Genomic DNA, 26,238 nt, shown 5'->3' on the forward strand with positions numbered 1-26,238 from the left:
TATTAAGTATTCTTTTGCCTTGTTAGTCGAGAATTAAGGCAAAGCTCGGTTCTGTTGGATCTTAAAATTTTAAAAAGGTTTATAATGTCACTCAGTGGTGGTGTTGATGGCGGTTGTGGTGGTGCTGGTAATAATAGTAGTAGTAGAAATAATACGAATAGTGTAGTAGTAGTAGTAGTAGTAGTAGTAGTAGTAGTAGTAGTAGTAGTAGTAGTAGTAGTAGCAACAACAGTAACATTAATGGCAGTAATAGCAGCAGTCGAAATAATAGCAACCGTCACAAGTTGGTGGGACAGACGCAGTCATTCCTTCTTTCCCTCCTACATTCCTAACTTTATCTCCACCATCCCGGGCTTTGTTGCATGTCGCGCGGGCGTCAGTGGCTGTGCTGGGGGAGTTAGTGGCTGTGTTCGGGGAGATTAAACAGCGGGAGCATCTGTGCGGGCCTTTGCACTCACTGATTTGCTCGGCCTTTGAATATGTATAGGAATGTTTGGCCGTCGGCGATTGAATGATTGAGTGGATGAATTTACAGGAAATACATGCGTGATGCGATTAATAAACTCAGTATTTAAATGATAGATACTCGTACATAAGTTAAAATGGAAATGGTGTGTTTTGTGGCCAGATCCAAAAGTACTCGACTAACCAGCATTAACCCATTCAGATTCCGCATTATGGTTTGGGCATTATGATCTGCAGCAATGTAGTGAAGCGTCCTCCTCCTGTGCTGGCTGATCAGGGCAAGCACATCTCTTATCTATGAAGTTTGAAAAATGTCTGGGGGTTAGAAATGAGAATGTAAATTATATATTGAAGGTTTAACGTTCAGTTTTTCGGTAGGCTCAGTTCCATAATTCTATCAAACACTATAAATGCTAAAGTAAATAAAGAACACACATGATAGGAAGCGTGCATGGAAGTATAATTTATTTAGGTCAGTGGGCCACGGAAACAAAAACATTGGGTATCACCGCTGGCGCTGGCGTGTGTGTGTGTGTGTGTGTGTGTGTGTGTGTGTGTGTGTGTGTGTGTGTGTGTGTGTGTGTTTGGACAGGCACTAATGCCATGGCAGCGCGGCACCGTGGGCTGCGAGGCACCAGGGGCGGGGCTGCCAGCGTGGGAAGCCCCTGGCGGCCTGCGTACATGGGCTGCAGTATTTGTTTTTTCCAAATTGGCCGGTAAAATATTTGAAGCTATCAAACAATAAGACCTCAAGTAACTGAATTTTAGATATTCTGAATCGATGCTCTAAATCTGAATGCAATTTAGTCTGGCGCTCCGATACCGGTGAGGCACGAGGCGGAGACAGCGGGAGGGGCGGCGGGACTCAGGCTGCTGGCGAGGGAAGCCGTGCCTTAAGTTTGGCTGTGTTCATAAAGCGTGATGGACGAGCCAGTGTGGTAATGCATGCACCAACTTCCGCACGCTGTGGATCTATGAAGAAGCGGCTTGCATGCCTTGCTATGCAGGGTGTCTGTCGAGACGCCCTCCATGACGCCCTTAGACGTGGGCGGTAACTGACAGCCATCCGGCAGAGAAGTAAAGAACGAGGAGGATGAGGAGGATAAGGAGAAGGATGCTTAGGATTGACTACGAATACAGTAAGATGGTTTGAGGTGTTGTAACTGACACTAATCCAGCAAATAAGCCAGAACCAGAAAGGAGCCCGCAGAATGACTATAAAACAAGGTCGTCTGAGGACCTGTGATACTGTTATACAAAAGGAATCTTCTGGGTATCAAATAAACAAGAGTGATTTTCCATTACCTCTTGTTTGACGTGTACTAGTATACCCATCCAGACTGATGACTTTGTATAAATGTATCGCCACACATCATTCTTCACTTCTAACTCTGTCTACCATTTATCTACTTTCATGGCAAATTTCCAACCTCTCTCTATGTTTTCTTCGTGTCTTGTGCAGTAAGGCTAAGTGAAAAAGGATACATGCAGTTAGGAAGTCCATGAGAAGAATGACTGTCTAGGTAATGGTAGAGGATAGCAAGATAGTATAAAGACAGTCAGTTACCATGTTGACGCATTGAGTTCCATGTTCAGTTCGTTTGATTTACACACAATGAGGAGAGGAAGTGATAAGGAGAAAGTGGTATCCTTGGTAATAAGTCTTGGTCATCTGCAAAATTGTGACGGATTGAAGACAGCCTTTTTCCATCGCTGTGTGTTCAATCTACTGAGTCGCTTGATCGAAACGCAATGATAAGAGAAAGGGAATTGTACATTGTGTTTTTAGAAATCTAACGTACACATTTTCTGCAAAACTGTGGCAATAAGTCTTGGTCATCTGCAAAACTGCGACGGATTGAAGACAGCCTTTTCCATCGCAGTGTGTTCAATCTACTGAGTCGCTTCATCGAAACGTAGTGATAAAAGAAAGGGAATTGTACATTGCGCTTTTAGAAATCTACACATTTTCTGCAAAACTGTGGCAGATTGAAGACACTGAAGACACACATATAACGTCATATCGCAGTGTGTGAGCTGATTCGCTTGACCTAGATACGCGAAGAAAAAAATAGAAGAAAGGGAAACTTGGAGTCTTTAGAAATGACAATATACGATACAGGAAGATTGTGGTGAATTGAGGGCAGCTAGTTACCATGATGTCACACGGTGTTCAGTTTACTTATTCACCTGACCTAAATACAATGAAAAGAAGAGGAAAAAAAAAAAAAAAACTGAATCCTTGGAAATCGAATCTACGAACTCACGAAAATGAAAGTCAGTAGGCAGGCATAAGATAAGTCCTATGCCTAAAAAAATAATAAATTTCCTAGGCGACAACCAGTTATCTGCGACGATCAATTTAAGCTGTTGATTAATTAAAGCAGAGAAGCAATTACAGAGAGCAATCAATTAGGAGGCAACTTTAATTAATTACGCTCTCCTTCGCTAAGTTGGCGCCAGTTGTAATAATATACGACGGGGAGGAGGAGGAGGGGGGAGGAGATGACCTCCAGACACCTGCCACCTCTCTCTCTCTCTCTCTCTCTCTCTCTCTCTCTCTCTCTCTCTCTCTCATGTTTCTCAAGGACGATTTCTGTTTTTTTTTCTTTCATTTGCATTTCTCTCTCTCTCTCTCTCTCTCTCTCTCTCTCTCTCTCTCTCTCTCTCTCGTTTCATTATCAGATTTCTTGTGTTGCATTATTTTATTTCCTTCCCTCTCTCTTTCTTACGTTTACAAAGTTTAGTTCTTGTTTGTGTTCAGAAGTGTTTCCAATTTGGGTAACTTCGTCGCTTCTCTCTCTCTCTCTCTCTCTCTCTCTCTACATCCGATCTTTTTAATCTTCACTTTCTCTTTCACCATTCAAGCATTTCTTTTTTCTTTCTTCACCTGTTCCTTCCTTCATCGTCTCGTCTCCTTCTTTGCTCCTATTCGTTCTTCTTCACCTTCTATTTTATCTTCCTCTCAAGAATTTCTTACGTTTTACTATTGAGTTTTATAAAAGTGAAATATATTCTACTCGTGTTCTTGATACATTGCAAGATGGTCAGGCATAAACTCTTTACAATAATGTTAATAATAGATTCCTTCCATTCTTTCTTATCAAAATTCTGGGTCAGTTTTTTTTTTCTATATTGCCTTATAATTTTACCTAGTTTCCATACCAATCTCATATACAAGGAGTGGTGTGCAGGGGTGAAGATTCTGCAGTACTGAATTACTTAGTTTGTGTTCTTGATTCTAATTTTTTCGTATTTTTTTCTTTCCTTGTATTTGTTTTTCTATTTCTATTTTCATAGGAGTAGGCAGTAGTCACCTGCCGCCCGGTGGAATACTCCAGGAGAGGTACTTACGGGGATGTAGGCAGTGCTGCAGACTGAGTGATTCCCCGTGTCCTCTCTTCCCGGTTCCCTTTGTGGTCTCATTTATACAATTGAGCAGCTGCAGCCTGCCCTCTAAAGACAACTTCTACTACTTCCTACACTACACTACAACACCTTACACTTTTACACTCTCTTCAAATCAAAATTTAATAATGGCTTTACCACGCCCTGCCTCGGAGTCCCCTCTGGGAGGGGACCATAAATGTCCCCAGGTCGGACTGCCCTCTGCTGTCGACCTTGGGTGTCTTGACACTTCATCTAATACTTTCACTATCAATTTCTGCAACATTCGTGGCCTTCGTTCTAATTTTCAATCTGTGGAACACCACCTCTCCTCTACTAAACCTCATCTTCTCTTCCTAACTGAAACACAGTTGTCTGTGACTACTGACAGCAGCCCCTTTTCTGTTCCCTCCTACTTGCTCTATCCTCATTTTCAATCCAAAGCTGGATGTTGCGCATACGTGCGTAACGACACCACTTGCTCTCGTGCCCACAATCTTGAATCTTCAGAATTTTCTACCATCTGGCTAAGACTTCAATGTCACTCTCTAACTAAATTCATCTGTGCTGTATACCTCTCACCTAATTCCTCTGACTATGTAAAATTCTTTGACTATTTGACTTCCAAGGTGGAGCACATCTTATCTCACTTTCCTTTTGCTGAGATCTCCATTTTAGGGATTTCAATGTTCACCACCAGCTTTGGCTTTCATCTTCTTTCACTGACCAACCTGGTGAACAAACCTTCAACTTTGCTATCCTTCATGACCTAGAGCAGCTAGTGCAGTTCCCTACCCGTATTCCTGACCGCCTTGGAGACACGCCCAACATTCTTGATCTTTTCCTAACCTCCAACCCTTCTGCTTACTCTGTTAAACTTTCCTCTCCGTTGGGCTCCTCCGACCACAATCTAATTTCCGTTACCTGTTCTATCACTCCAGTGCAGCCTCAGGACCCGCCTAAGCGGAGGTGCTTCTGGCATTTTAACTCTGCTAAGTGGGAGGAACTAAGGCAGTACTATTCTGATTTCCTTGGGATGATTATTGTTTTCATGTCAGAGATCCTTCTCTTTGTGCCGAGCGCATAACAGAGGTGATTATCTCTGGCATGGAGCTATACATTCCTCATACTTTCTCTAACCCTAAAGCTAAAAAGCCTTGGTTTAACTCTGCTTGTTCTCGTGCTGTCAATGATAGAGAGGCGGCTCACAAACGGTTCCGTAGCCATCCAACTGCTGAAACTCATGCCCTATATATTTCTGCCCGTAATCATGCCAAATCTATTCTCCAACTTACTAAAACTCTTTCATCAATAGAAAATGTCAAAGTCTTTCCAATTCTAACTCCTCTCGAGATTTCTGGCATCTAGCCAATAATATCTCTAACAACTTTACTTCTTCGTCTTTCCCTCCTTTACTTCATCCAGATGGCTCTACAGCTGTCTCTTCTTTTCTAAAGCTGAACTCTTCGCTCAAACCTTTGCTACCAACTCAACTTTGGATGATTCTGGGCATATTCCTCCTACTCCTCCACCCTCTGACTACTTCATCCCTAAAATTAAAATTCTTTATAAAGACGTTTTCCTGGCCCTCTCTGGCCTTGATTCTCGGAAGGCTTACGGTCCGGATGGAGTCCCTCCTGTTGTTCTCAAAACTGTGCTTCCGAACTCGCTCACTGCCTGGTCAAACTCTTTCATCTGTGTCTCTACTTCTATTTATCCTTCTTGCTGGAAGTTTGCTCACATTCAACCTGTCCCTAAAAAGGTGACCACTCCAATCCTTCTAACTACCGCCCTATAGCTTTGATTTCCTGCCTTTCTAAAGCCTTTGAGTCTATCCTTAATAGGAAGATAATGAGGCATCTATCAGCTCACAACCTTCTCTCTGATTGCCAGTATGGTTTCCGTAAAGGCAGATCTACTGGTGATCTTCTTACTTTCCTAACTGAATCTTGGTCATCCTCTTTAGGGACTTCGGTGAAACCTTTGCTGTCGGCCTTGACATATCGAAAGCCTTCGATAGAGTCTGGCACAAATCTTTAATTTCTAAACTACCCTCCTACGGATTCTATCCTTCTCTCTGTACCTTCATCTCCAGTTTCCTTTCCGATCGTTCTATTGCTGCTGTAGTAGACGGTCACTGTTCTTCCCTAAAACTATCAACAGTGGTGTTCCACAGGGTTCTGTCCTATCACCCACTCTCTTTCTATTATTCATCAATGATCTCCTAAATCTGACTCAATGCCCTATCCACTCCTATGCTGATGATACCACCTGCATTATTCAACAGCGTTCAACAGACGCCCAACCCAACAACAATTAAATGACTCAAGGCGAGATGCTATAGGACGCCTAACTTCTGATCTTTCACTTGTTTCTGATTGGGGCAGAGAAAACCTGGTTTTGTTCAATGCCTCAAAAACTCAATTTCTACAACTATCTACTCGACATAACCTTCCAGACAACTATCCTCTCTTCTTCAATAACACTCAACTTCCCTCTCCTCTACATTAAACACACTCGGTCTATCCTTCACTAAAAATCTAAACTGGAAATTTCACATCTCTACTCTTGCTAAATCAGCTTCCAAGAAGTTAGGTGTCCTATGGCGTCTTCGTCCATTTTCTCTCCCTCCCAGCTGCTTGCTCTGTACAAGGGCCTTATCCGCCCGTGTATGGAGTATGGCTCTCATGTCTGGGGATCCACACACAGCTTTACTAAACAAGGTGGAATCTAAAGCTTTTCGTCTTATCAACTCTTCTCCTCTAACTGACTGTCTTGATTCTTTAAGTCACCGCCGCAATGTTGCATCTTTATCTGTCTTCTACCGCTGTTTTCATGCTGTCTGCTCTTCTGAACTTGCTAACTGCATGCCTTCCCCTCCTGCGGCCTCGCTGCACAAGACTCTCTACTTCTTCTCATCCCTATTCTGTCCATCTTCCTAATGCAAGAGTTAACCAGTATCTTCACTCCTTCATTCCCTACACTGGTAAACTCTGGAACTCTCTACCTGTGTCTGTATTTCCACCTGCCTATGACTTAAACTCTTTCAAAAGAGGAGTGTCAAGACACCTCTTACGTTAACTGGACCCTCCTTTTAGATTTTTTGTTTTTCTTTCTCCTACTTTCCTCTAAACAGGGCCTGGCAACCAGCGGGATTTTTTTTTTTCCAACACTGTTTTCCCTTGGCCAGTGCCCTTGTAATGTAAAAAAAAAAAAAAAAAAAAATACACTGCGATGTAAGTGCATCTCGTAGTCGCTTTCTCCTATGCAAGTGATAAATCTTGATACAAAATGGCAGCTTCTGAAGATATACGAGTCGTGTCTTTTACCCAGTAGTTGATTAAAATTGGGCTCTCATAGATTCTTTTCTCTTGTTAACTGCATTTTCTTTCCTCTTAATATACAAGGAGTGGTGTGCAGGGAGGAACCTTCTGCTGTACTATCCAATGTCTTTTACCCAGTAGTTGATTGAAATTGGGCCTCATAGATTTTCTTCTCTAGATAATTGCATTTTCTTTCGTTTTATTTTCTGGATGTGATAGATTAGTTAACTTTTCCCTGTTTCATATCCTTAGTAAATAAAAAATGTAGTTTGACTTACGCATAGAAAAGGACTGACATAGAAAACAACCAATGAACGCCCTGATGATCATGAGTTATCTTGATGTATATAATGGATGTAATCTTTCTTCTCTATCTCCTCTTTGCCTTACATTCCATGACGACAGAGGAGCAGGATTACCCAGGAAATGAGTGGAGGAGAATAGAAAGGCAAGGAGGAGGAGGAGGAGGATGAGATGGAAGGGGAGGGAATGAAAGAAAGACTAAAAGGAGGGATGAAACGCGGGATGAAGGAGAAGGACATGGACGAGGGAAGGAAGAAGATGAAGGCACGGACATGGAGAAAGAAAGCAGGAGGAGGAGGAGGAGGAGGAGGAGGAGGAGGTGATAGAGGAGGAGGAAAAAAAAGAAGGAAAAAAAATAATAGTTGGAGGAAGAGGAAATACATAAAACGAATACCATATGAAGAAGAACAAACAGCAGCAGATCTGTTGCCCCTAAAGAGACAGCAAAGTGACCAAATTAATTACACATCTGATAGTAAAATAATAATACTTTTCTCTATCTTTTTTCCATTCTGTTCCTCCTTATCCTTTTTTGTCAACTAATCAGCAACTATCTACCCTCCCCTCTCTCTCTCTCTCTCTTACCTTGCATCTCCACCGTGTCCTCATCGATGGTGACGCCGCTGAGTGCCGCTGAGTCTGGTTTGCGAATCTCAGACACCAGCACGAGGTAGAGATCGGCAGCGTCCAGGTGGAGGCGGCGGTAGTTGACGTGGAGGTTGAAGTGCACCACCAAAGCATCGTCGGGACCCCTGTAGAGAAAGAGGTTGCATGATACTAACCTTTCACTGCTACTCGGTACATCTTTCCCTTAAATCACAGGTCACTATGATGTTTCTTTACGTAGTACAGTCAACTTTAATCTTTTTTATCCACTTTTCTATTTTTGGAGTGTCTTGAAATCCTCTACAGTGCTTTTGTTAGACTCTATCTTATAAATTGTAGTTAAATTCTAACAATCTTTTCCTTGAATTATAGGCTACTTAGTTGGTTTATTTTGCGTCGTGCAGTCTACTCTATTTTTCTTAATCCACTTTTCTCTCTCGTCTGTGCTTTAAAGATCTCGTTTAATGCTTTTGTTTTTCTGAATTGGGGTTAAACTCGTGGGACGGTATTCAGCCTTACAAGTGTTTCTGTCCTTGAGATCAATTCTAGGTCAGCTGACACGAGTACCTCAATAAGTAGGGTACATAAAAAAGTGTGTTTGTTGGTTGAGTGCGGTGAAAAATCAGTGAAATGTCTGGATTTTTATGTTTAACGAGCTGTTTTATAATTTTTCGTTGTTATTTTTAAAGTATATTTCCCTTTTCATTTTCTACATATTTTCCTAATTGTTCAACCCCTTACCCTTCACCTGTCCAATTAAAAAGCTCCCTCACCAGCCAACGTACTCACTAAACCCACCAGCAAACCACTCATTCATCTACTCCCTCACTCACTAATCTATTTACCAACCTACTCCCCACTAAACTACTTACTCACCAAACACACTAAGTAACCTTTTATTTTCACCCATTTCTCCAGTTATCTGCTCAGCCAAGTACTCACCCACCTACCCACCAAACAACCTCACTTTCCTGCGGCACAAAAGACAAGAAAACCGAGAGGAAAGTGAGGAAAATTGTTTTATAAAAGGACTGACCGAGTTGAGAATTTCACAGTGCACGATAAAGATGAAATATAAAGACGCAGTATTGACTCGAATTTATTTCTATACTGTGACACTATCTGAGGAGGAAGATGATGGAGAAGGGAGAGAGAGAGAGAGAGAGAGAGAGAGAGAGAGAGAGAGAGAAAGAGAGAAAAGGAATCTGGAGAAGGAGAGAAAAAGAGAAGGGGAAAGATAATTAGTGGAAGAGAGTATGAGAAAGAAGAAAAAAATGGGGAAGATTATTATTACCTCCATTACACCATTACTATTATTGCCATCTACCTCACTACCACCACCATGACCACTGCTATAACCTATACGAGTATCATTTTCAGTATCACCACTTTCACCACCACAACTACTTCTAACAAATGAAGGAGAAAGCAACTAGTGGGAAAAGTGATAAAAAACAAGACAATCATCACCACCATTTGTCATCACCACTCTCATCACTAACAAAATCACAATCACCAGTTAAAGAAGAAAGGAAATGGCTGAGAAAAGAAAGGAAGAGAGAAGAAGACTATCACGAACACTAATAATTTGCCAGTCACTCAAAGCCGTGGTACAGTGGAACCATGCGTGCTTTGAGGTCCAAGGGGTCTCCAAGCGCACGGGTTCGAATCATGTCCACGGTCCGAGTGTAGGTTGGGCTTCCTCACTCGCGACAACGGTTTCCTAGCGGGTGGGCTTTGAGATAGGAAGTACCCCAAAAAGTATCCCCTTTAGCCACACTTGATAAAAAAAAAAAAGGGCAAGCAGTGCGCCTCTCATCCTCTCTCACCACGCACACGGGAGGTATCCAGACATTTGTTCCTAAATTTTGGCTAACTCTTTGCTTCTCTTTTAAGGATCCAGCACTCAAGTGGGCCTTTCTTTTCTTTTTTTTAATATTTTGTCGCCCTTGGCTGGCTTCTCTCCTGCATAAAAAAAAAAAAACACTAATCCAATACACGTGTACATGTAGATCCATATTCTGAGACACTGCGACCTAGCGCTACTACTTTGAAAAGGCTCAAGATAAAGTTATACGCGTCTCTAAGACTGTCTTCATGGTTATTGTGGCAGATTAACAACATTTTCACACTATGAACGTGAAAAACCCCCGTGAGAACCCGGATAATCACCTCTGTGGCCTTTGAAAATGGTCGCAGTGAGAGTGAAATATTCCTAATTATGTCCTTGGCTCAAGATAAAGTTATACACGTTTCTAAGAGTGTGTTTTATGGTTGTTGTGGCAGATTAACAATATTTTCACACTATGAACCTGAAAAAAACACTCCTGAGAACCCAGATAATCACCTCTGTGGCCTTTGAAAATGGTCGCTGTGAGAGTGGAATGTTTCTAAATATGTCCTTGGCGAATCACTCACCTATCGAGCGCCAGCACTTCTGAGCGGATGAATGCATTTTGGAAGATGGAGTTCTGGTAGATGGTGTCGAGTCGCGCCGCGTACTTCTGGGCTGTGCTGACGTAGTAAGGGTTGGACACGTCAGATAGCAGTGAGCTCCACCTGTCGCCGCTCCTCACCTCGAAGGAGCCACGGAAAACTCGCTCGTGTGGGAGTTCGAGGCCCAGGAACTGATCTGCAAACGGAAGGAAATGTCATGTAGAAGTATGTACGATACAAATGGATATGAATGGGCGATGAGTTTGAAAATAAGAGAGCCTGATTTAAGACACAAAACCAAGACTTCGAATCCTGATCAGTCCTTGTGTGTGAAACCTCGGCGAGTGAGTGAGTAAAGACAATGAGTTTGAAAATAAGAGAGCCTGATTTAAGACATAAAACCAAGACCTCAAATCCTGATCAGTCCTTTTGCGTGAAGCCTCAAGTCAGTGGCGAGAGGGTGAGGGTGAGAAGTCTGAGAATAGACGAAATGAGGGAGCGAAGGAGTGGCGAAAGGCAGAAATTGAGAGCTGCTGTTCGTTTTTCGAGAGGCAGTGGTGAGGAAGATGACAGAACGGGAGATGAAGTAGGATGGATTGGGTCAAGAAGCGTAACTAAGGAAAGGTAAAAAGTCCAGTTCGGGATGAGACGGCGCAGAAAAAAAAAAGAGCAGGAAGAAGAGGAAAAAGGAGAAGGAGAAGAAGGATGTGAAGAAGATCGAAAAGCAAGAAGGAAAAGTGAACGAACGAAGGAAGAGAAGATTAAAGACGCCCTTCCTTCACATTAACGAAGATGAACAGGGAGAGGAAGAGAATAAACGAGGCAATAATGAGATGAGGCTAATGAGAAAGTAGAACAGAAGAAGGGAAAAGGGAGGGAGAGGAAAGAGAAGGGGTGCGAAGAAAGAAAAGAACAGGGAAGAAGGAAGATGAGGGGAGAAAGAACATAAGAAAAAACGAGAGAGAGAGAGAGAGAGAGAGAGAGAGAGAGAGAGAGAGAGAGAGAGAGAGAGAGAGAGAGAGAGAGAGAGAGAGAGAAAGCTTTAGCAAGTCTCTCCTTCCGCCATTAATCACTTGTTGATGTATTTGATTTTCTATATTACTCGGCGAAGCTGTGGCGGGAAAAACAGAGAGGAGGAGGAGGAGGAGGAGGAGGAGGAGGAGGAGGAGGAGGAAGAAGGAGGTGAACGGAGGAGTGCTCATTAATATATCATTATTGAATTTTTCCCTCTCATGCTAAGACCATTAACTTTCTTACAAGGAGGGCGAGAGGAGGAGAAGGATGAAGAGGAGGAGGAGGAGGAGGAGGAGGAGGAGGAGGAGGAGGAGGAGGAGGAGGAGGAGGAGGAGGAGGAGGAAGAGGAAGAGAAGGAGGAAGAGGAGAAGAGGAAGGAGAAGGAAAGACGTAAAAAACACATGATTAAATCGAGCAAATTAATTCTAAATCGCTTTTAACTACCGCTTATCTTTACTTCCTCTTCCTCTTCCTCCTCTTCTTCCTTTACTCACTTGCCTCTCTCTCTCTCTCTCTCTCTCTCTCTCTCTCTCTCTCTGTGTGTGTGTGTGTGTGTGTGTGCGAAGGTACAGCCAGGATCGCCAACCAACTGGCCAAACCCACAAACTGAACCAACTAGCCTCCTCCTGCAACACTCCCCTCACCGCGACACGAGCAAGTTGAAATGGGCCGGCAAACTTAGGAAGAGGAACCGTGTTTGGGAGGAGGAGGAGGAGGAGGAGGAGGAGGAGGAGGAGGAGGAGGAGGAGGAGGAGGAGGAGGAGGAGGAGGAGGAGGAGGAGGAGGAAGAGGATGGATAGAGCTTAACAAGATAGAAGAGGATGAAAGCGAAGAGTAAAAAAGACACGTTAATGAGGGTGAACAAGGAGAGAGAGAGAGAGAGAGAGAGAGAGAGAGAGAGAGAGAGAGAGAGAGAGAGAGAGAGAGAGAGAGAGAGAGAGAGAGAGAGAGAGAGAGAGAGAGAGAGAGAGAGAGAGAGAGAGAGAGAGAGAGAGAGAGAGAGAGAGAGAGAGAGAGAGAATGAGAGAAGAGAAAAACACAAAACGCCCTTGAGAAACATGAGAGAGAGAGAGAGAGAGAGAGAGAGAGAGAGAGAGAGAGAGAGAGAGAGAGAGAGAGAGAGAGAGAGAGAGAGACCCGGCTGACATACCACTCCCAGGAGTCAGACACGCTCAGTTAGGCGAGTCTGTGATCGGCCAACCCACACTCCCAGACTCCATCCCAGGTGCCCCCATCCTGCCCGCTGACCATCGCTCACCCGCCACCGCGCCGGACACCCGCTGATCCATAGTGCAATAAATTATGAAATTCAATTAAGCGTGGGAAATGGAGCGAGGGCCAAGGAGTAGTTTATACAGCGACCGGAGATGGTAAGGGAGGACCTAACTGCCAGAGGAGGAGGAAGAGGAGGAGGAGGAGAAGCAAGAGGAGGAGGAAGAAAACTAGGACGAGGACACACGGTTAGAAGTGAACGATGCTGACGATGAGAAGTAATTTGGGATAGACGAAGATATTGACAACAACAATAGAGGAAGAGGAGGGGAAGGAGGAGCAAGAGGAGGAAGAAAACTGGGATGAAGACAACGATTAAAAGACGACAACGATGCTGACGACGAGAAGTAATTTGGGACAGACGAGGATATTGACAAGAACAATAACAACAACGGTGACAACAGCTATTGGCTAAGAAAACAGGAACGCTGGTGACGAGGATTAAAGATGAAGAAAACGACGATGATGTAGAGAGAGAGAGAGAGAGAGAGAGAGAGAGAGAGAGAGAGAGAGAGAGAGAGAGAGAGAGAGAGAGAGAGAGAGAGAGAGAGAGAGAGAGAGAGAGAGAGAGGAAGGCAGGAAAAGAATGAAGGAAAGGAAAAGAAAGAAACGGAAAGGACGAGATGGAAGAAGAAAGAAAGAAAAGTGATGAGAGGAAAATAAAAGAAAATTGGATCAAAATGGAAGGAAAAAAAAAGAAAATAAAGAGGAAAGTTGATGAACGGAAAAAAAAGAAAGATAAGAGAAGAAGGTAATGAGAAAGGGAGAGAAAATGAAGGTACATGCAACTCATAAATAACAAACATTATTATCAGCAACATTTCTTACCTAACCATACCATAAATACCGCCAGTGTGTGTGTGTGTGTGTGTGTGTGTGTGTGTGTGTGTGTGTGTGTGTGTGTGTGACCCGCGCGTGCCCAGCAATCTTCCGCCTGCCAGAATCCCGAAGCTCTCAGAAAAGTCTTCATCTTTTACCACAAATTTTACAGAGTACTGGACACACACAAAAAATTGCTCCCTCGCCCTGCTGGAGAGAGAGAGAGAGAGAGAGAGAGAGAGAGAGAGAGAGAGAGAGAGAGAGAGAGAGAGAGAGAGAGTTTTGCTACACAGGAAAAACAAAACTCAGCCTTTCACAAATTAGTCAGGTCAAATCTTCTAATCTTACAAACCTTCAAATAAAAGGAAAAAACTAAAAAAAAAAAAAAAAAAACTACTAAAAACACGAATAATAATCTCTATTGTTTATTTTCCTTAACTTTTTTTGCTACACAAGTAAAAAAAAAGTAAAAAAAAATAAAGTCAATGGATTAACTTTTGAAAATGAATCAGGTATACACAAATTTTATGAATATGGAGATCAAAACACACAAAATAGAAAAAAATAATAATAACCACTATTAACTTTATTTTTCAACTAGGTTTTTGCTTCACAGATATACAAAAAGCCTTAATGCATTACATTTTACAAATCAACCGGTTAAAATCTTACAATCACACAAAGCCGAAGAGCTAAAAGGTAAAAGCTTGAATAATAACCACTATTAACTATTTTTCCCATGCTTTCGCTACACTAAAACCAACAACAACAACGATAGCAACAACATAATGCGTTACCGTTTACAAATTAGCGAGATTGGGCCGTACAGTGAAATACGTAACGCATATGTTGTAATAATCGCACGCTGCATTCAGATTTAGCGTTGAAGTGAGAGCAGCGTAACGTGACGTGACAGAACGGGAGTGTAAGCAACGCAGTAATCAGTCACGCGGGGGAAGCAGGCAAAAAAAGGAGGGAGAAATTAAAAATAGAGAAAAACCTTGCGCAGAATTACCCTACGTTTCTATATATATGAAAAAAAAAGTGTGCAGCCTCCCAGGAAGCTAATCGGAAGTTTTGAAATTTGCCCTCCAAGGATCTGCGAATGACGAGGAAGTTTTAAGAGAAGGAAGGGAAAGGGGAGACGCGGCGGTGTTTTCATTTAATTTCCAAGTCGCGGATGAGAAATAAAGGCGAGGTAACTCAAGGTGGGCAAAAAGGTAATGAGTTTCTTGTTTCCTTTTATATGTCTAATATTTTTCTTCCTCCGCTGTGTTGGGGAGTGAAGCGAAAAGGAAAACTAGGAGAAATAAGTGAGGAATTGGGACATAATAATATAAAGAAGGAGAGATATAGTGGTTAGTACATGGATTTCTACTTCCGTCGGGGATATTTTTAGAACAATATAGAAAAAGAAGAGGAGAAAAAAATGGCTAGGGGGAGAAGGAGGAAGATTGTAGCAATATAGGAAAAGAAAAGGATAAAAAAATGGCTAGGAGAAGAAGGAGGAAGAAAGTGAAGAAGGAGGAAGATTGTAGCTACACAGAAAGAGAAAAGGAGAAAAAAAAAAATGGCTAGAAGGAGGAGGAGGAAGAAAGTGAAGGAGAAGGAAAAGATTGTAGCAAAACAGAAAGAGAAGAAAAGAGGAAAAACGAAAAGTTGAAAAAAAGAATGAATTACCGAATGAAATAAGGAAAAATAAATAAAAAAGATGAAAAATTAAGCGGAATCAGTGAAGGTGTTTGAAATTGATTATTTTGAACGCATTAGTTTATGAGTGACGCCCAAAAGAACGAGGATGTCATTATTTCTCTCTCTCTCTCTCTCTCTCTCTCTCTCTACACTCCTTCCTTTTCTAATTTTCAGCGCATAAAACTGGAAAAAAAGAGAGTAGCAGTAGTTGTTTTTCTGGGGTAGGTTCAGTGTGGTAAACAGGTCATGATGGGTGGACGGCCCTTGTGGCGGGAACGTGGTGTGGGTGTGATGACCTTATGGCGGCGGTGATGAAAGTGTAGAGCCATCTCGTTACCAGCCTACGCACACATATAGATAGACAGATCGGGAGGTTGATTGGCAGATGGAGAGATAGATAGATAAATAAACACACAGATAGATAAATAGGTAGATGATAGATAATTTCTCACACGCACACATATAGATAGACAGGTTGATTGGCAGATGGAGAGATAGATAGATAAACAGATAAATTGGTAGATAAATAGATAGATGATAGATAATTTCTCATGAGCACAAGGAATGAACAATACGAAAATATTCACAGTTTTAAAGACACATGATAAAATTATACTTAAAACTCAGAATTTAACGAGTTTGATTCAATTTTCATATAAAAAATACAATTAGGAAGGAATAATTAGGCGGAAACAATTAGCTAAGAGCGCATGGTGCACACACACACACACACACGCGCGCACACACACACACACACACACACACACACACACACACACACGTCTTTCTTTCTGTTTCTGTCTACATGTTTGTTTCTGTCTCTGTCTGTCAGTCAGTCAGTCTGTCTGTCTGTCTGTCTGTCTGTCTGTCTGTCTGTCTGTCTGTCTGTCTCTGTCTCTCTCTCTCTCTCTCTCTCTCTCTCTCTCTCTCTCTCTCTCTCTCTCTTCCAACATCAATTCCATCTACAGAAAGTGTTTATTTACATCTTTTGAAATTTTATGTCCATGTTTTATGTCACTCTCTCTCTCTCTCTCTCTCTCTCTCTCTCTCTCTCTCTCTCATAGGAAGGTTGCGAGAGAGGTGGTGTAGGTACATAGGCTGACGGGCCCTGAGCAGCCTGACACGGATCCAGCGAGGGAATGTTGCAGCCACAAACAACATCTGGCTGGCTCGATAACACGCTTTAATCCTCTTACCTGCGCGTGGTGTTGGTAAAAGTGTAGGAATGTTGACCTATCTTCAAATACCTGTTGCTTATAATTTGTGGTACCTTTTTCTCATGTAAGAGGGAGAGCTACCAAGGGCAAAAAAAAAAAAAAAAAAATAAATATTAGGAAAAAAAAAAGGCCCACTTGAATTGTAGTCTCCATACAAGAATCAATTAGTTAAAATTTAAGGACAAATATCTCGAGTTTAGATCACTTTAACCCTTTCAGTACTGGGATGCATATTTTACCATGAGTATTGGATATGATTGGACGATTTTATATAGATTAGGAAGGTTCTATGGGTGTCAGAAAATTAATGGCCAGAGTCATCAAGATTTTAATCCCAACATTAGTATCTGAAGCTGTTTAAAATCACTAAATAATGAACAGAACGAATATGGAAACGAGTGATAGTACTGAAGGGGTTAAGCTTCCCTCTTCTCTTGGTTTTACTGATTGAAGACATTGAAAGGGTAAATAAAAATGAAAGGTGTGTAAAAATGTTATGTTTTTCCTAATTTTTTCCTTTTTATGATCAGCAAATGTTATTTTCCTCGTTCTTTCTCGTTTTCTCCTTTAGAACTATAAATCCCGACACGATGAGCATGGAAAGAACGAAGGAGAGAGAGAGAGAGAGAGAGAGAGAGAGAGAGAGAGAGAGAGAGAGAGAGAGAGAGAGAGAGAGAGAGAGAGAGAGAGAGAGAGAGAGAGAGAGAGAGAATGGGTGTCTGTGTGTGTGTGTGTGTGTGTGTGTGTGTGTGTGTGTGTGTGTGTGTGTGTGTGTGTAAATGAGGTGACAGTGAAGAAATAATTCCAATCTTTCTCTCTTGAGGGAGAATTATATCGTTTTTGTTGGTGGGGAGAAGGGAGAGTGTAGGTCAAATTAGGTACATTTTGGTCACCCCACAGTGTTCTTCCCCCCAGTACAAGTTTAAGCCTCCTACGTAACACTCCTGGGCCAATTACAGAGTTTGGACACCTGTGTTTTGTGGCTCTACCGCTGATTACGTGGTTTTTCTTCGTCAGTTGTAGCGGTGGTGGTGGTGGTGGTGGTGGTGGCGGTGGTGGTAGTAGCAGTTGTTGTTTGGTTGTAGTGATGATGATTAGAAAACAGTATTAGTTATAGTAATAGTATTTCTAGTGTTAGTCAGTTAGTAGTAGTAGTAGTAGTAGTAGTAGTAGTAGTAGTAGTAGTAGTAGTAGTAGTGGTTGTAGTAGTGGTTGTTGTTGTTGTTTTTGTTGTTGTTGTTGTTAGTGTTGTAGTAGTAGTAGTAGTAGTAGTAGTAGTAGTAGTAGTAGTAGTAGTAATAGTAGTAGTAGTAGTAGTTATTGTTATTTAATAGTACTAAGAAATATTTACTTTATTTTCATGTTACAATATCATTATTATTATTTTTTATGAGATTTCGTTAACATTTTATTCATATTTACTTTCTCTCTCTCTCTCTCTCTCTCTCTCTCTCTCTCTCTCTCTCTCTCTCTCTCTCTCTCACAAGTTCAAGCGTATAATTTGGGCAAGTTGGAATGCTCCTCACTCTTTCCTTCCTTTCCTCACTCTCTCATTAGTCTGCAGTTGCCTCCAGACCTCCTCCTCTTCCTTCATCAATCTTACTGGAGCCTAGACTCGAACTTAAGCAACTGGTGGGAGGGGAAGGGTGACCGGTACGCCTCTTGACAGCTGTACTTGAGTTTTATCTATTGCAATTAATGAGGCCAAGCACTGGGAGGGTATTGAACTGATCTCACCTTCGCTGATATGAATGACGACAGTGCTCGGAATGTTTTCAGCATTAGCACCTCTGGGAGTGATACTGTAACTGGCAAAGGGAGGAATGTAATGCGATTTGAATCCTTTTTATATCATTTTTTGCCAATAGGATTATTTTTCTTAAGGCCACAGAGGTGATTAGTCGCGTTCCCGTGGGTGTTGTTTATTAAGAGTGCAGAGTTCTTGCTAGCTTATTACTGCTCCGAATTAAATCTTTCAATACTGGGGTACATTTTTACATTGAGATTTGTGTAATTTTAGAGCATTTTGTTGACATTAGGGAGGGTCTATGGACGTCAGAAGATTAATGGCCAGTCATCACTATTTTCATCCCTCCACATGAGTTTCTGAAGCTGTATAAAATCACCATAATAGTAAGTAGAATGAATATGGAAACGCGTCACGGTACTGAAAGGGTTAAACACATTTGATAACCTCCCGTGATATTCAGAATAACGTGTTAATTAAAAAGTTGTGGAAATATAACGCCTGTGTTGAAGAAAATGAAACTTGAAAAAAAAAATGTTATTCTTAATTGTTTTCTTTCTCTACATTCTGATCTTCTGTTTTTGATCTTTATTTTTTCTGATATTTCCTGATTTTCACATATTTGTAGCATTATCATTTTTCACATTTATTTTGTCCTGAATCTTATGTAATTGCCTTGTTTCCTTATTCTGATCAATACTCTCTCTCTCTCTCTCTCTCCTTTCTCAATTACCTGTTCGCCTGACCCTACTGCCGCCATTCCCTCTCCTCACTCACCCTTCCTTTCCTAACATCATCTGCTTTTCAATAACTTTCCCTTCTGTTCGCTTTGTTTATATGCTCTCTCTCTCTCTCTCTCTCTCTCTCTCTCTCTTCTGACTTTTCTGTTTTCAGTCCTGATATATAGGAAGAGTAAGCTTCTCTTTCTAACCCAACCTAACCTAACCCAACCCAACCCAACCTAACCTAACCCAACCCAACCTAACCTAACTAACCCAACCCAACCCAACCCAACCTAACCTAACTTAACCCAACCTAACCTAACCCAACCCAACCTAACCTAACTTAACCCAACCCAACCTAACCTAACCCAACCTAACCTAACCTAACCCAACCTAACCTAACCTTAAATCAACCTAAACCTAACCCAACCTAACCTAACCTTAACCCAACCTAACCTAACCTAACCTAACCCAACCTAACCTAACCTAACCCAACCTAACCTAACTTAACCCAACCTAACCTAACCCAACCCAACCTAACCTAACCTAACCCAACCTAACCTAACCTAACCCAACCTAACCTAACCTAACCCAACCTAACCTAACTTAAATCAACCTAACCTAACTTAACCCAACCTAACCTAACCTAACCCAACCCAACCTAACCTAACCTAAACTAACCCAACCTAACCTAACCCAACCTAACCTAACCAAACCCAACCTAACCTAACCCAACCCAACCCAACCTAACCCAACCTAACCTAACCTAACCTAAACTAACCAACTATCAAACACCTGCTATTTATGTACGCTCACCACCACCACCACCACCACCACCATTACCACCACCACTGCCATCACCACCATGACGAAATAATCATTATCAAAGAACGTTCTCTATTTTTTCTGTGTTCGCTAAGTCAGTGTATTAAAGATGCAATGAAAACAGAACAAGATATAATAAACGAGGCATGTGTGGAAATTGGCAGCAAATCAATCAATCTCTTTTGTCTTGCGCTTCCATCTAACTTTTCACTACATTCCTGCATCCGTTTGTCTTCTTCCCTTTTTTACTTTTATGCATATATTGGTCTATCATTACTTTTACTGTTCACTTTTATTGGTTTACGAGTTGCGATCAGTTCTTCTACCAAAAGGAAAAGAAAAAAGTGGATAAATGTGGAAAGAGCGAGAGCGAGAGAGAGAGAGAGAGAGAGAGAGAGAGAGAGAGAGAGAGAGAGAGAGAGAGAGAGAGAGAGAGAGAGAGAGAGAGCTATAAAGATACATGATTACACAGTGTACCATAGAATAAAGTCTTTTTTTGGGGTCTATAGATGTTTATACCTAGATTTACTTTACCTTTCTGGCATCTGCTCTTCCTATGTAGACTCACACTACTTATTCATCATTCTAGTATTTCGTATGGTAAGAGGGAATCTACGTAGCTTAGGGAACAAAGACTAAAAAAATTAGATAAAATAAATAAATAAACGAGAAGCCAGATTTTTTTTTTTTTAAGCTTACTAAGGGCAACAAAATATTAAAAAGAAAACGCCCAATTAAACTGTAAATTCCCTCAAAGATAAGAGAGGAGTTAACCAGAAAACAAACAAATGTATGTCTATAATTATTTTCTTCTAGTCTAGCATAGAAAAAGAAGAGAAAAAAAAACAGGCAATTTTCGAGAGTTAGTCGGATTTCTTCACGGTTTGACGTTCACGAATCATAAGTATTAATATATTTTTTTCCTTTTTCGGTGTGTTTATGTTCTGTTATCCTTGCTTGAGTGAGGAACAGAGACGGTACTTGTGTGTATGTGTGTGTGTGTGTGTGTGTGTGTGTGTGTGTGTGTGTGTGTGTGTGTGTGTGTGTGTGTGTGTGTGTGTGGCTATCTTTACAACACACGGCACCTCCCTTTACAACACACAGAACCTCTCTTACAATCTCCCGGCCCGTTCAGTCCATCCGCTCCGTTATCATCATCAAATACGCGTTGGCTCCCTCTCTTCTCCTCGAGCGCTTTCTTTCATTTTATTTCCATTCGTTTGTATTTCATCTCGTTTTCCACACTTCCAATTTTCAGGTGACGGACTTAATGCGATTCCTTTAATCCTTCACTCTCTCCCTCCCCCAGTCTTCTTCTCTCCCTCCCAGGCGCTCCTTTCTCCTCCTTCTTGCGTCCCTGCCCCTCCGCCAGCCTCCCTCACCCCACATCCAGGCCGTGCATCACGCCACCTGTCTCATTACCTGCCTCCTGACCCTCTGTGTCAACCTTGCTGCTCCCCTCCTGCCGCTATCTCGCTCCGCCACCTGCTGCAGCTCCCTCCTCTTATCCCTCTCTCTCTCTCTCTCTCTCTCTCTCTCTCCTTCTCCTTTTTGTTCTTCTCTCATTATTTCCTACTTCTCTTTTGCTCCTCTCTCTCTCTCTCTCTCTCTCTCTCTCTCTCTCTCTCTCTCTCTACTGCTTTTCTCTTCCTACCGCTATTCTTTCTTTTCCTTTCACTCTTCGTATTTTTCTTCTCATTCCTCTTCCATTTCCTGCTTCTGCTTCTGCTAATCTGTTCTATTCCTTCTCCTCCTCCTCTGCCTCCTCCTACTTCTACTCTTTACCTCTTACTCTCATCTCTCATGCTCTTCCTCTGACTTCTCCATTGTTATCCTCACATATTCTCTCTCTCTTCTCGTTCTCCCTCTCCTTCCCCTCCATTCATTCTTCCCTTTGCTCCTAATCTCTCCTCTTTTTACTTTATCGCTCCCTCTCTACCGTCCACCTTTGTTTCCTATTCTATTCTTCCTCTTCCTGCCTTTCTCTCTCTCTCTCTCACTCTCTCTCTCTGCCTCGGTTTCTGTGCTACCTATTTGCTAATCTCTTGTTCCCGGTTCCTCCCTTCTCCCTCTGTTAGACCCATTTCCATTTATCCCCGTGACCAACAATCGGACCCATTCTTCCTGGTCTTATCTAGTTCTTCCAGTACTAAGCTTCGTCCCTTCTCTTTCTCTTTCTCTTTCTAGTACTATCTGATCCTTTCCTCCTGTCGTTGTTCCTTCCTTCCTCGCGTCTCTGTTATTCGCTCGCTTGGAGAAGAGAGGGAGAGAGATCGAAGAATGATTTATGGAAGTTCTGTAGTGTTTCTTTTTATCTCCAGTAGGTTTTGCAGTCTAGTATTCTTTGGCTGCTGGCTTCTTGTTGTGGGTTTCAAAAGGGTGTTCGTGTGGTGGAAGGGACGAGTCTGTGTAGGCAGTGGTTGTGGTGGTGGAGGTGAAATCAGTTTGTGTAGCGGTTGTGGTGTTGGTGGGAGTATATTTCTGGTTGTGATGGTGGTAGTGGTGGTATTGGTAAGGACGTAGAGAGTAGCATCAGTGGTAATGGTGGCTGTTGTAGGAATGAACAGTAGTGGTCATGATAGTGGTAGTAATGGTGGCAGGAATGGTGAGTGAGAGTGACTGTAGTGGTGACATGTAGTAATAATAGTAATAGTCGAAGGAATAATACAGTTTATCTATATATATAAGTGGTAGTGACAACAGTAGTAGTGATAAAGAGAATCTCGTGGTGGTGGCGATGGTGGTGGTGGTGTGGACAGTTTAATGGTGGGGACAGTCTATATGCTTGTGGCTGGCCTCGGCTCTGCTCCGGGAAACCTGTTGCTACAAATGGTCACTGCTGCTGAGGCTCGCTATTACTGAAGGGCCGCTGCTGCTCTGCCTCGCTCGCTTCCTGTGTTGCTACTATTGTCTGGCTCGCGTCTCATGTGATTTGTTCCTGATCATATGTAAAGCCGCGTCATGGATGTAATACTTTCAAGTCTTGGATATCTGGAGTGTGGAGTAATGTTAGTCTGTTTCCCTGCATCATATTTCTAACCATTGAAACTAGAAAGGGTTTAGCAGGAAAAGCGAGTGATGGAAGCAACACAAGAAAATCATAAAATAACTAATTACTCATACGATAAATTCGCAACAAACGCTTGATCGGTGAATAGAATACGTTAGAGAGTGGATAAGGTGGTGAGCGTGGGATCGGGCAGACGTCCATGCGTAGGTTCGAATCCCACCACATACCATTTTGAAGCTATGCCATTTGTCGAGTGGTTTAAAGTTACCTACATGTCACAATGATACCCAGGTTCTAGGAAGTTACACCAAAGATGCGCTTGGGTGGTGACATGAGTATCACTATAAACAAAATTGCTTGCGTCACTAATGGAAGGAAGTTTAACAGCGCCTCCCACATATAGTCTTCAAGTATTCCTACAGGCGCTATAGACCATAACATAAGAAAAAACGTGAAAGTAACGCTTGAAGGAAAATCTGGCTATAGGAGAAGACCACAATGCGCAAGTCCGCCTACTGAGGGTCGTTACATACAGACTCTCGTTTCGTGAATGTGGCGCAGGAGAGCAACAAGTGGACGTAAAAGAGAGAAGGAAAATCTGACTCTAGGATACAGGAGGTGAAGAGGTGAGGATCGCTACACAAAGGTAGTGACAGAAGGCTGCTTGGCGAGACGCAGCCACCGCCTCGTCACACAGCCACCACAGCACAAGAGAGTGGTTCCCTTCCCCCGCCACACAATGCCTCGCCTCAGCCACGATGCTTAATTAAAATGCGTCTCACAATTTAAGTACAAAAGGCTTAGAAAATATACAAAAGATCTGAATAACTTACTCCCACACTAAAATTACAATTCATAAATACACATATACGTAATTCATTTTCATCCTAACAAATCCTTGATGATGAGAAGCGACTCACGAAAATAGAAGTACAAAAAAGGTGAGAAATATAAAAGAGACGAATAACTCCCTGAAATGGCAATGCAGAAATACAAACGTGCCTTAGATTCTGTTTTATTTACGCTACCTTCGATGACAAGAATTCAAGAGCATAGGAAAATAAAGGAAGCTGAAAGAAATGGTCAGGCCTTCAAGTGGGGGTTATTGTGAGTACCATGACGCGTTTCCATATTCATTCTGCTTACTATATGGTGATCTTATACAGCTTCAGAAACTCATGTGGGGGATTAAAATAGTGAGGACTGTGGCCATTAATCTTCTAACCTACATAGATCTTTCCTAATGTAAGTAAAATAGTCTAATCGTACACAAATCTCAAGGTAGAAATGTGTCCCAGTATTGAAGGGTTAATGACAGTGATGGTGAGAAGAAGAGAAATGAAACAAAGTGAGAGATAAATGAAAGGAAGCAAAACCATGAAATGAATAACTCCCTTTGTAAACGTAGAACGATAAAAAAAAAAAAAAGACTGGAAATATTTAAATAAACAAAATCAAGCCAGCAAATATGAAAAGAAGAGAAAAGAAATACAGTTAATGCAAATCCATGAAATGAATACCTCCCTTCATAAACATAGACCGAAAAAAGAAAAAAAAAATACAGGAAAAGTATAAATAAACAAAATCAAGCCAGCAAATATGAGAAAGTAGGGGAAAATTAGTTAATTACATATCTATCTCGTAACATTTTCCTCCCATCTGTCCTCTACGGAAAAAAAGATCCAATTTTCCCATCTTTTCCTCGTCTCTCTCTTAATGTTCCCCTCAGATTCTTAACCCCTCTCTTATTCTTCCTTTTCCCCTCGTATCTCCATTCTTTTTCATAATTTTTCCTATATTTTACTCCCATCTGTCCTCAATGGAAGAGAGAGAGAGAGAGAGAGAGAGAGAGAGAGAGAGAGAGAGAGAGAGAGAGAGAAACTAACAACGCCACGCCACGGTGTTTCTCCCCACGTACACCTCTCCTCCCCAGGGCATTGTGGGTGCGGCGTTTGGAGCGATTTTTTTTGGCGGGGCCTTAAAAAAGTGACGATTTTCACGACTGTGGAGAGAGAGAGAGAGAGAGAGAGAGAGAGAGAGAGAGAGAGAGAGAGAGAGAGAGACGATTACGAGTGAGAGAAAAATACCTTACAATTTTCAGAGAGAGAGAGAGAGAGAGAGAGAGAGAGAGAGAGAGAGAGAGAGAGAGAGAGAGAGAGAGAGAGAGAGAGAGAGACCACGGTGGGGCTGCTACCAGGGTCCTCACTGGGCTGGGTGGGTATATAGGCCTCAAGGGAGGGTATAGACCTCACGTCAGCGCTACTCTTTTATCTTTTAGGAGAGTGTCTTTTTATTGTATTTCACGGCAGCAGGAAAGGCAGCAGCAGCAGGAACAGGAGCAGATCAGCGGACCAATTAAAACTTTGCCGTGGTGAACAACCTTGGCCTGCGGAATGGAGAAGGTCGCGGGGTTTAACAATGCGGTTTAACTGGACGGCTGGCGTTGTCGAGCTCGATATAATTGGCCTCCGCTACTGACCCCTCCCTCTCCCAGCCCCTAGCGTTAGTGAGGATTGGGAGAGGGAGATGGGGGAGAGAAGGGAGAGTGGTGGTGAAGGGGAGAGGGAAGAGGAGTAGGAGGTACTGATGATGTTTTGGTGACGAGGAGGAGGAGGAGGAGGAGGAAAGTTATCTACGAGGAGAGAGCAGGAGGAAGAAGGGAGATAACTACGATGAGGAAGGTACAGGAGGAGGAGATAAGAGAGAGATTACAACAAGGAAGCAGGAGAGATAACAACGAGAAGGGAAAGAAGGAAAAAGGAAGAGAGGTGAGTACGAGGAACAAGTTGAAGGAGGAGAAAGAGAGGTGACTACAAGGAGCAAGCTAAAGGAGGAGGAGAAGGAGGAGGACAACAACGAGGAAGAAGAGCGGTAACTAACAAGAAGCTGCATCTGACATCCAACATCATCAATAACACTTGTGCACCAGCGGGACACCTGCTCAGAATCCTACCAGCGGCGGCGTCCTTGGGAATCTATAAGAAAGGGGAAGCAACACAGAGGCTCACCAAGACACACAAAGGAAAAACAAGCATAAAATAAGACACTGTTTATATTTGTTCACTGGACTAGCAAATATCGGAGTGAAAAAAAAGGCACACCGAGAAAGCTAGTGCCAAAAGGAAGGTAAAAAAGGGAGCTATACTATCTAAAATACAGTGAGAGTAATAGCATAAACGAAGGCTCCTCCCCACACACCACTTCCTACAGCTAAGACTAGGAGGAACAACAAGAGATACTACGCAATGTGGAGAGATTACATGGAAATTTTATGGGAAAGAAGAAATATCACTGCTGGTATTTCTTTCCGATCCTAGACAATCAAAAGACAAAAGAGAAAGGAGGAGGAGGAGGAGGAGGAGGAGGAGGAGGAGGAGGAGGAGGAGGAGGAGGAGGAGGA

General features: G+C 42.3%; 1 protein-coding gene across 1 annotated transcript in view; it reads right to left on the reverse strand.

The window, feature by feature from the left end:
• Positions 1–26,238, reverse strand: part of LOC123504187 (atrial natriuretic peptide-converting enzyme-like) — a 108,676-nt gene that overhangs the window by 31,027 nt on the left and 51,411 nt on the right. The window contains 2 exon segments of the mRNA XM_045254531.1: positions 8,064–8,230; positions 10,503–10,716. Of these exon segments, the coding sequence (XP_045110466.1) occupies positions 8,064–8,230; positions 10,503–10,716 (381 nt within the window).

This window comes from Portunus trituberculatus, chromosome 15 (assembly GCF_017591435.1).
Source record: "Portunus trituberculatus isolate SZX2019 chromosome 15, ASM1759143v1, whole genome shotgun sequence".
NCBI classification, from domain to species: domain Eukaryota; kingdom Metazoa; phylum Arthropoda; class Malacostraca; order Decapoda; family Portunidae; genus Portunus; species Portunus trituberculatus.